Below are 11808 nucleotides of genomic sequence, written 5' to 3'. Positions count from 1 at the left end.
GTCGCTGCTCCTCCGCATCGAGAAGAGCCAGATGAGGTGGCTCGGGCACCTAATTAGGATGCCCCCTGAACGCCTCCCTAGTGAGGCGTTCAGGGCACGTCCCTCCGGAAGGAGGCCCCGGGGAAGACCCAGGACACGCTGGAGTGACTATGTCTCTCGGCTGGCCTGGGAACGTCTCGGGGTCCCCCCGGAAGAGCTGGAGGAAGTGGCCAGGGAGAGGGAAGTCTGGGCCTCCCTACTGAGGATGCTGCCCCCGCGACCCGGAAACGGCTAAGCGGGAGAAGATGGATGGATGGATGAAATATGAATAAAAACTTTTGTTCAAAAAAAAAAACAAAAAAAATTTGCATTCACTAGCAGAAAAAAAACAAACATTTAAATTGATGTTATAAATATAATTATTTAACATTGGGGGACTTTCATTATAGAGATAGTCTGCTTTATTATTGTGAGGAGGAGATCGCCAGAGGGCGCTCTTTCACTTCACGTTGACAGCTGAAATTGAATAATTCTTTTCAATGTAGCTGTAGATTATTTTTCTGAGGCCTTCATGGCCGTGTCTGTTTTCAGAGAACATTTATGCAATGTACGTTTACAATAAATATTCAAAAAAGGTGCGAACAATTAACTTCATAAAGTCATCCTTGCAGATTATTAGGGATAAATAGTTCTAATCAATTTCTGCAATAGGGTGAACAAACGATCCTCATTGGGTCTAAATATCAATTATAGGAACAAAATTATGTTTTTGTAATAGGGAACGTTTCAGAGCTTCGTGCTATATTATCAATTATTACATTATCATATACTAGACAAGCTGTTTTTGTTTAATCCTGTTCCCAACAGACTCTGAGTTTTACAAGACTATGGAAGTAGATTTTTTTTTATTCAAATAAAAATAAAATAAAATAATAATAATAATAATAATAATAATAATAATAATAATAATAATAATAATAATAATAATAATAATAATAATAATAATAATTTCAATCAAAAATAACCTTTTCAATTAAATTTCAATCAAAGAAAATAATATAAAATATTTGAGACACAAATAATTGCATTTGAACACTTTTTTTTTTTTTTTTTTGGATTGAAAATGATTTATTTTCTTTATTTACGTACACTTTTTTTTTTATTTTTTTTTTTTTTTTGGATTGAGTAATAAAGACACAAATTTACCTCCATACAAAACCAGATACAGATTGACCAACGAAAGACCCATAAACTTCTTGTCAGCCAGCTGAAGCATTCTATAGGTTTAGGGCTCCGCATGTCTTTACTCTAGGTCCCCCTTTATATTATAAAAATGCATCTAATAATAAAAAAGGGGTTTCATAAGAAAATTATTATATTATGATTTTAGGAAAATAAATTGTATATAACTATGGGAGGCATACATTTTCATTTTCATTTTATTTTATTTTATTTTATTTTATTTTATTTTCAGACCCACTTATTCCCGTTTATCAGGGTCGCAGGGGTTTATTTTATTTTATTTTATCCCTACATTTAAAGACATGCACTGGATGACGAATGAAATGTAATCTGCAGAGCTCTTATTTTGAAGTGTCCATCAGGAGGCTCAGTGCGTGTGTGTTTGTGCTCCCTTTGCTTCCAGCTTCTCCTGGAGGATTCTACCACAGCAGCAGCAGTAGCAGCGGCCGGACCCATAGGCCTGACACCGGGCTGCAGATGGCGTCGCTGGGCGTTAAGTTGCAACTGAACCGTCGGAGCTCCGCGGTGGAGAGGAGGAACCTGGTGACTGTGTGCAGGTACTGGGAAACCCTCAGTCTGCTCTGATGTAGGACCAGTGACTGGGAGAATGACGGCATGTTGTCATTCATTCATTCATTTGGATGTGTACGTTCAATAACTCAATGGATTCAGCAGAGTTGTAGTAGGAAAGACAGCATGAATGAACAAAACCATTTATATTTTTACGTATTTTATTCTGAAATACGGTTTATTATGCCTCATGCTGTAGACAGATCCCCCCTGCTGATAGGGGTGTAATGATAACAGTTTCAATAGGTTAAGCATCTGATTGTGTGATAGAAAAACATGTAATAGTTTAATAAACTCATATCTTTTTTATTAAATCTTATATGTTGCCACATTGCCCCCTGGTTTATTCCCTCAGTTGTAAAGATCCTAGGTTTCCAAAGTGGGGTACCGGTACCCAGGGGTACACAAATTGTCATAGGGGGTGCGTGAAAAAAATTAAATAAAACTAAACAGTGTGACAACATTGGAAACTAGAATATCAATAGACCAGCAGTCAGGAGCCTCCATGCATTGCCATAAATTACACATTGGCCTATGTAAGACTATCTTTAGTGGTGACCGAGAATCAATCTCATAAAAAACAAACAAACCCACAAATAGAGATTGTTTCTCACTGAAAATGCCAGTAGGCTAATTTATTAAATGAAAATTCTGAATAAGATGTTTAATTGTGTGCTTACAGTTTATTATTGGTAACAGAATTGGTAAAATTCAGAGACAAATTTCCCTGTATTACATTGTCACATTTGTTTTAAGTGTGCAGAAGTAGGGGGTACATGGCTTCAGGGGTACGGGACTGTGAAAAGTTTGGGAACCACAGGTATAGATGGTGATGAGGTGTTCACACACTGATTTCCGTGTCAGTCTGCTCTGCTGGGTTGTGACTCTCTCTTCTCTCACTATTGATCTGTGGTTCTTTGGGTGTTGTAGGCAGTTGTCTGTCACTTACTGACAATCCCTGTGGATCATTTAAGAGAAGAGTGTTTGTTTTACAACGATGGAAAGAAAACTATCTGATGCCACTAGTGTTTGATGTCTTTTTAGCCTTTCTGTGCAGATTCATTTAAGAGGAAAAAGGTCATTTCTAGGCCCAGATGGTCAGCAGCAGAGCTTTATTTTAAATAGATTAAAGATAGTTTGATGTAAGACAAGTTGTGCTCCAACATGTGCTGTTTCTGTACCTGTCACAATATATTATGTAAAGGGTGCAATGAACCTATGTGTCAATAATGGCTGCAACATATAATAAACCTTTGTGAACTGTTTAAATGACTCCAGAACAATTTGCTGAAGTATTAAGAAAAAAGCTTTTTACCATCAAGATCTAAATATTTTATCTGCATTTTTTTATTTTATTTTTTTTTTACTGGAAGTGTTAGAATAAACACTCAAACTGTAGTTAGCTTCATGCAGCTTTTTCCTTTGGTGCATCAGATATAAGTCATATATCTTCTCTCAGTGACTATGTTAAGTGCTGATTGTCACCACAAATTGATGTAAAATAATATGTTTAATTTTACAGAGCAAATTAACGCAGCATTTCTGCTTTACCGTCTTAAAAGATGGTTTAACACCTGAACATACCCCAGCCGTTTCTTTTATACTTATTTTTCTTTAACAAGCCACTTTCGACAAACAAATCAGAGGCTTTGGTGATACACTGTGACATTAATAATCCATAAGAGGTTTTTCCAAATTATAGATTTGATTTAATGATTTCTTCAAGTATATTTTAAGCAAACTAATTAAAGATTTTCCATCGGGACAACTGTTGATAACATCACCGATGAGAAGATACTTCTTTTACAGAAAATACAACTAGATCTATTGAATTAATTTTTAATCATTTAACTTTAGCATGATGCGTCACCGTCTCCCTGTGTCTGATTTGTCTTAGGTCAGCTCAATCATACATTTGGGGTCTAACAAACACAAAGAACACTCCTTTTTATAACAAGGAGCTATTTTTTATTCCTGTATCTGGTTGTCTATAGCAACATGCTCCTCATGACTTCACCCTCTTCAGCACCAGTGTTTTGTACTTGACTTGAAAAAACAGCAGGACTCACACTTGAAGATGGGGGTGAAGCTGAAGTGGAAAACCTGCTTTTTTTTTGGTAATAATGTCAGTTTAAAAAAAATACCTTATTCAACTCACGCTGCATTAAGTGCTATTCATTAACACAAACTCAAGGTTTCTCACCGCCACCAAACTGAACACTGCTGTGTTTATAATTGGCTTTGTGAGAACAGACATTTGTGTCCATCTGTAGAGAATAAAATACGACTGGTGACTAAATGAGAGACCTCACGCTTTGATGATAGCAGACATACATCAGGCACTTCCTGTTTTTTTACAGACTTTGGTCCCCGGGCTGCTAAGCAACAAGGGGCAGCTGTTTAGATAGGAAGTCAGATTATACTGTTTATATGAACAGTTGCAAACATCGCTTGGCCAAATTAAAAATGATCTCACATACACACATGGATCTTTATGGTTGCTTTCTTCTTGTTGCATTGGTTGAAATCGGAAATTACTCAAAGCTTCATCACACCAATAGAGACAAGCTTACTTTTTGTAATAATAAATTGATTTTCATGCAAATCGTTTCTAATATCGACCCAAAATGTGTCTCACTGAGGTAAATCCTTCAAATCGATCGGTTTTGTGTCTTTCTTCCTTTTCAGGTTTTCTGTGAAGACTTTGTTGGATCGCTCTTGTTTTGAGACCATAGATGACTCGTCTTCTGAGTTTGTAAACTTTGTTTCAATCCTGGAGCACATCCTCAGTCATCGAGTCAAAGGTAAGGAAGCCTAGTTTTAGTCATTCCAATGCATTCACCAAATAATGTCAATTCCAACACCATTTCTGTGCCCTTGTGTCTTAAAGGTCCCATGTCATGCTATTTTTCACCCATCTCCATTTGTTCTAAGAACCCCAAAAACATAGTATTTGAGGTTTATTTTCCCAAACTCGCCTGTTTTCCAGAGTTTTAGCCTCTGAAAAGTCACAACTCTACACAAACAGGCTGATTTGTGGCCTACTTATGCATATTCATGAGTGGGCTTGTCTACAGACTGGACACTGACTTCCTCCTCATGGCACGGTGACGTAGGGCCAGAGGACGACCCGCACTCATCCCACCCACTCTGTGGCCGAGACAGAGCGTGGGGGCGGGGCGTTCGCCGGTACATACATAGACTGTAGAAAATACATACGTACATAGAACTGCACTAAGGACGCTGAAATGCTCACCTTCGTGGGCGTGTCTGTTTACATGTCAATCACGGCAGAGAGCTTCCTGGAGGCGCGGCTTCTCCAGCTCAGTGCTGCATCAAATTTGTCATTAAAGTGGGAACGCGTCATGAAATTAAAGCGGGATGTTTGGGCTCACCGTGCAGTAAGAAACGAGCAAATCACCCTCTAACTAATGATTGAGGGAATCAATGATAAAACACTTTGGGCATGTGTATGAAGCCCAATGAACACTTTTATCATGTTTAAAGCACAGAAAAGTCAATTTAGCGTAACATGGGCCCTTTAACAATGAGAGGAACACACAGCTCAGGTTAACAGTGGTACAACTGTGTATTTATGCTCTTGTCTTTTTGTTCTTCACCTTCCAGGTCAGATGACGTGGTTTGGCTACGAGAGTCCTCGGAGTTTCTGGGATTACATTAAAGCTGCGTGCAGCAGAGTACCTCATAATTGCATTCAAAGCATTGAGAGCATGGAAAATGTGCGATCATCGAGAGCAAAGGTGAGGTGGTATTTGTGTCAAAAGAAGTTCCAAATATAGGGTGAAAGCACAGAACTGCATGGAGTCTGAACGAGTCAGTGCAGAATCAGGTGGTTTTTAGATTATTGCTCCTGATTGCAGATGCATGAACTCCTGCTTTCCAAAACCAGAAGTCTTTATTTATGAAGTTATGATACAGATTGTCATAAATACATTTACATAAAACAAATATTGGATAGCTTGGCTAATTTAGTGTTGTGTGTGTCTCTCTTTACAGGGCAGGGCGTGGATCAGAGTTGCACTAATGGAAAAAAGACTGTCAGAGTACATCTCGTTTGCATTGAAGGACCTCAAAACCACCAGGTTTATTATTTATTACTATTATGCCTAAACTAACCTCACTAAATCCAATACAAATACGCATGTGTGGACACAACAAGTGGATTCAAGCTAGACTTTCTGTCGGTGGTGGGAAAGTCGAACTTCTTTGAGCTGCTGTGGTCCACTCAAACGTCTGTACATGTTTGTCTGTAGGAGGTTTTATGAAGATGGAGCGATCATGCTGGCAGAAGAGGCCGGGCTGTTGGCAGATACACTCATTGGACTGAACACCATCGACTTCAGGTATTGATCACTATCTCCTACTTTAACTCTGAGTGTTTAAAATTTAAAACATCCTGACATCAGATACAGAAACACATTATCAGATGTGTATTAAAGTTAATGCCTCAAGGATGGAGGGCTTTTCGGCACCAATGAGAAGATGGATCCTTTGTTTTTGTGTTTTAATATATCGGCATATTGGTTGAAGTGCTGCTCAAACTCTGATTAAAAGACCAAAATCTATCCAAAAGGTCAAATTCATCATTTTATCCTTACTCTGGGTTGCCATCAATGAAGTCTATCCCTGTTGATTCTGCAGACAGACTATCACTTACTGTACATGCACTTTGATCTTTAAACACCAGTGCTTTTACAGAATGCAGCATTAATGTGCCTAAAGAAAACTCTGGTTAGATTTCATACAGAGCAACTGGCCTCATTCATACTAAAAGTCTGCCTGCATTGAAAATCTGAAAAGGGGCGTGTACCAAGAAATATTCAGATTTATGAAACTGTGCCGAGCACACCTGCAAGCATTTTTCTCCTTTAAAAATCACAATCCACCCTAAACTTTGCCAGGTGAACGCAATTTACTTTATTTCAAGCCCTAGACACACCCACATTCTACCCTGATTAATGAGCAATACAAAGGATCGCATTACAAGGCTGCTGACGAATGGGATTTTACGCTCGATCATGGCAGAAAAAATTAGGAAAAGGAATTTCAGAAAGAAGAAAAGGAAACCAGAAAATGTATATATTTTTTATTTAATGGTTCCATAATTGCAGTGGTTCTCAAACTTCTTTTGGCTCAAGTACCCCCTTTTTTATTTCTGAATCCAAGTACCCCCTTGAATGAAGGAGTGATAACACACATTTTAAAGAATCTCGTTTTGTAAATAAGTGGAAAGAAACTGTATTTAGTGCAGTGGTTCCCAACCTTTTTTTTGGATCGTGACCCCATTATGATATCAAGAATTTCTGGCCACCCCAAAGACATTTTTTCGAGAATTCGTTTTTGATCATGTTTGAGGTCAGATTTTTTTTGTGAAAGTGAAAGCATAGAAATACAGTTGTTTAAAATTGTGTTGTTTTATTATTATTATTAATAATAATAATAATAATAATAATAATAATAATAACAATAATAATAATTAAAAAAAGAAAACTAAATCTAAAAATCTATTTGAATTTTTTAGAAATTTCAAGCAACCCCACATGGTGTCCTGACCCCAAGGTTGAAAAATACTGTTTTAGTGGCTCCTAAATAGATTTATTTCTTTAGTTTTTATCATTTTTGGTCATCTCACGCCTGGAGTGGGACCAAGACAAGTACTTTAATTTTCCACTCTCTCTCAAGTACCTCCATTTGAGAAACACTGCATTAGTAGAAGGGTGTATAATGTTTGATAAATGAGGCTCCAGCTATTATAAAAAAAATCGTGGGTGGTGGGAAAAAAGAGCATTTGTCCTATTAACCAATTATTTTCAGTCCCACATTGAACTAAATCAGAAAGGATACACTGACAGGTCTGAAGTTTACGCTTACCTGCTACTTTTAGGTCTTTGGACGGATTCTTTACAAATTCAAATTCTCCATGTTTTCCATGATCTGCAGCTTCTGTCTGAAAGGAGAAGGTGTGGATGGTGGCTGTCCTGCTGTGATCGACTACACGCCATACCTAAAGTTTACCCAGAAGTATGTACGATCAAATACATTCTATTGATCTACTTATTCCTAATGAGTAACTGTGTGGTTCCCTGTGCAGTGCAGACAGTATCAGCAGTGATGAGGAGGAGATGAGGACTTTAGGGAGCAGTGGCAGTGAAAGCAGCACTCCTGACAAAGCAGCCACAGCCGCTTCCATCTTCACTGAGCAGAGCAACTTGGTCAGCAAGTGTAAACGCTTTGAGCAGAAATATCGCCTGGCTCTGGAGCAGAAGGTAAATGTGTCTCACGAACACTTGATTTTAGGATAGCACTAAACTTTTAGCTTGTGTCTTCTTGCTTCTAAAAAGGCTTTACTCTGTGTGTGCTCAGCTGTTTAGCTTTTAGCGGAAATAAGAGGATTTATGGATAGGGGTGTCCCGATCCGATATCAATATCGGATATTGGTCCGATATCAGCCAGAAAACTATTATCGGATTTTATCGGACTGCATCTAAAATCTCCGATATATATTATATTTATTCAATTGTAGAATACTGTAGATATTATGTTAAAGGTTAAAATGTATGTAACCAAATGGTTAATAATAAATGTGTCAGTTTTTCTCATACCTACTGTTGCTGACTATTGTTCTCTGTTTGAGTAACATCACATGATCAAGCCTTTTCTAACATTCCACACTACAAAATAAGTAATACAAGTATGTATGTATGATTTGTGCTGATATCGTATCGGTATCGGCCAATACCAAAGGTTGCAATATCGGTAATGTATCGGAAGTAAAAAAGTTGTATCGGGACATTCCTATTAATTGATGCATTCATGGCTTTACACAAACAAGTGGAAACCTGTGCGTGTGTGTGTGTGTGCGTGTGTGTGCGCGTACCTCAGGGTTACCTGGAAGAGCTAGTGCGTCTAAGAGAAGCCCAGCTGTCGGACGCCGTGTCCCATAATAAGGCTCTTCAGCACAGCCTGGCAGAAGCACACCTCACACACACACTAGAGAAGGAGCAGCTGGAGTTCATTGTCCTGGAACTACAAGACCAACTGTGAGTCCACTCCACTCAGTGTGGATCGTGTGTGTGTGTGTGTGTGTGTGATGAATGGAGTGAGCATTAGCAGGCCTAACTGTGACTGTGACATTTGGGGCACAGCAAGAGTCCTGGAGGCTGCAGATGGTTTTTACTGTGTTCATAAATCACTTACACTCTGAGCTGGTTTCACCAGTTAGATTAAGATGCAGCATCATCACACCTCTGTATCCATGCTAGTCAGGGAAACATCTTTGCAAGATGAATATTAAACATATTGAACATTTACATTAACAATATTACTGTATGCATTATTTTGTCTCTTATTTAGGCCCAAATACCCAGTTAATAATAAGGGTTTGATCATTCTGACATTTCCCCAAAACATCCAGTTAATATAAATCGCTTTGAGCTCTTTTTCAAACACCAAACAGAGACAACAGCCTCGTCTCCCTTCCAGTTGTGTACCTATTTGTTGAGGCGGAGCCAAATAAATATTTAAATAAACAAATCATAATCTCCTGTTGCTTATTACTGTTGACTAATAAAATGTGCTTGGTGAACTATATAAAAGGCATTGTGCCAACGACTGAGTCACACCAGTGCTGATATTTCATCACAGCAGCACTTCCTCTTGTGTAATTTTGCTTCATTAAGGCCGTTAAATAACAGACTATATTCTACAATATGTCATTCATTATATATTATGTTTCCAAGAATTGTTTGCATGAAGGTAGTTATTGCATTAAGCTTGTTATTTGATACTTCAGAGACAAAACGGTATGAAATGTTTGGTTTAAATGTAAACAGTGCTAACCTTAGTGATCATTCAGACAATGTGACATTCAGAGTGATATTTGAGTGATTAATAGTGAATGTTTCCTTTTCCTGTGCTACTTTCTCAGGACGGTGCTGAAGAACAACGACCTTCGATCCAGACAAGAGTTAATGGCCCATCTGACCCATCAGTGGCCCTCCCCTGACAAACTAGACACTAATGCTGTGGCGTTGGATACGATGCTCTACAGGAAACAAGCTGGGCAGTGGGAGGAGTATGTCACTATTTTATAAACTCTGACATATCAGCATACAGATGTTTACATTAACAAAGGATGCTTGGCTGTATTTCTTATCCTTCAGTCCAAACCACTTAACTGAGGTCCCTAAATTGACGCAGGGATGAACGTGCATGTGCAAGTGATTATGTTTGGATGATTAAAAACCATGACTTGCTACCATTTTACTCCAGAGTCTTTATCCAACTCTGACACTATTAACTATTGGTATAGTCTTTATTGAGCTTCCATCTTTCTACACAGCAGGTGTTTCCAGAGTCTGGAGCAGCTCTCTGCAGACATGAGCCTCTCCCAGAATTCTCTTGAACGGTCACACACTCTGAGCCTGGAGGTCAGGCCTTCCAGCACACAGTGGCTCCTCCAAGGTACGTCACTACGCACGAGTCAGCACTTCTGTCTGAGTGAATCCACTCCACCTTATCACTGTGCTTGGTCCAGGTAAAGAAGAAACACCGTCTCTTAGAGGGCTGTGTGGTTCGCTGACCTCCGTCACCAGCTACAAGTCTCTTGCTAGTTTGAAGTCCAATGAATGTTTGGCCAGCCCTGCCACAGAGGTCAGCAGCCCAGGCATCACCCCATCGTAGTAATGATGGGTTGAAACTTTGACCGAAGGCCATAGACCGCCCTGGAATATAATTCCTTGAAGGTTGGAAGTATTTTGTTCATAAAGATGCTGCAACTCTATGTGGAGCAAACTTTATAAAGTCCTGGATGCTAGTAGAGTGTCTGGAGCAGTCTGTTGTTTAAACATCCTCATATTGGACGGAGGATCTTCAATGTGACCTCAGTGTGTTTAAATTATTTTGTCTGGTTGATATTTTTACGTGTTAACTGAAGCGTCATTCTGTCCTTTCAGCATGAATTATTATGTTACATAACATGTTGTTAGCCTGTGTTCTTAAACAATGCTTTAAAAGCAGATGATACAACTTTAAAACAAATCATTATGTTGCCTATTTATCAAGAACTAACAAGTGCCATGATAAAAGACAAGCTGTGTGCTTTGGTTTCTGCTGTTACAGGTCACGTCAAAGCTAATTGGTGGAGCTCTTAAAATCCTTGAAGCTTCATTTGTGAACGTTAACTCGTGCACTTTGGTAAAATGCTGTCATGGTTTTGATTGGTTCTCAGGTGTACGTGTTTTGTGTAGAAATCATCCTTCCGCATCACAGTTTACTTCTTAGGTATAAATCTGAAATTCACTCTTCGGTTTAAAGTTTACTTCACGATCAAGCTGTAAACTGTTAAATAGTAACCATCAATGCACAAGTCAAAGATCTGTGAATATTTTCACGTGGGCTCAGCAGCGGTCTGTCAGTAATGTTTTGTTTTTTTCCACCATCATGTATTTTTGTCCTGTTGACCAAACTAAACTGAATTTAGACCTTTTACAAGCTGCCTTCAGCTTAATTTGCAGTGAATTGCACAGACACACAACAGCTGTTTTATTGAACTTGTTTTTACTTTATTCGTTATTTATTTTGAATAAACTAAACATGACAAAACAAATGACATTCCAAGAGTGGTGATCATTTGTCTATAAACTCCAAATAAAAAAACCTCCGAAAAATTTTGCACTTCACATTATTACATATCAGTCCCCGGGCCAAAAACGGCCATGGTTTTACTCTTTGCTTTAGTGTATCTGTATAACTTGCACTGTACTGACACAAAGATTTGCTCCTTGATTCCAGAAATGTCAAAAAGCACAAATAAACACACTGAAATGCTATCTCTACCTGCTTACAATAATCTGAGGCACAGTGAACACAAACTTAATGAGAAACTGGTTAGTAGTGAAACAGTCTGTTCAGTGCTGGCTGTGTGTGAATACCGATATACTGAGGTTTGATCATAAAACTCAATACTTCCATTTGCTTTGCCTATAGCTGAGAAAA

General features: G+C 38.5%; 1 protein-coding gene across 2 annotated transcripts; it reads left to right on the top strand.

The window, feature by feature from the left end:
* The first annotated feature begins 1643 nt into the window (after nucleotides 1-1643).
* rundc3b (RUN domain containing 3b) lies at nucleotides 1644-11622 on the top strand. Of its 2 annotated transcripts, none has more exons than XM_028470994.1 (11): nucleotides 1644-1778; nucleotides 4480-4595; nucleotides 5419-5552; nucleotides 5809-5894; nucleotides 6066-6155; nucleotides 7753-7833; nucleotides 7904-8078; nucleotides 8695-8852; nucleotides 9740-9886; nucleotides 10157-10275; nucleotides 10349-11622. In XM_028470994.1, the coding sequence occupies exons 1-11, from the start codon at nucleotides 1699-1701 to the stop codon at nucleotides 10492-10494; spliced, it is 1332 nt and encodes a 443-aa protein (XP_028326795.1). In that variant the 5' UTR covers nucleotides 1644-1698; the 3' UTR covers nucleotides 10495-11622. The 2 variants fall into 2 exon arrangements, with proteins under 2 accessions (XP_028326795.1, XP_028326794.1); XM_028470993.1 differs by having other exon boundaries at nucleotides 10154-10275; nucleotides 10349-11621.
* The last annotated feature ends 186 nt before the right edge of the window (nucleotides 11623-11808 follow it).

This window comes from Gouania willdenowi, chromosome 16 (genome assembly GCF_900634775.1).
Source record: "Gouania willdenowi chromosome 16, fGouWil2.1, whole genome shotgun sequence".
NCBI classification, from domain to species: domain Eukaryota; kingdom Metazoa; phylum Chordata; class Actinopteri; order Blenniiformes; family Gobiesocidae; genus Gouania; species Gouania willdenowi.
This window is presented reverse-complemented; position numbering and strand designations above follow the sequence as displayed.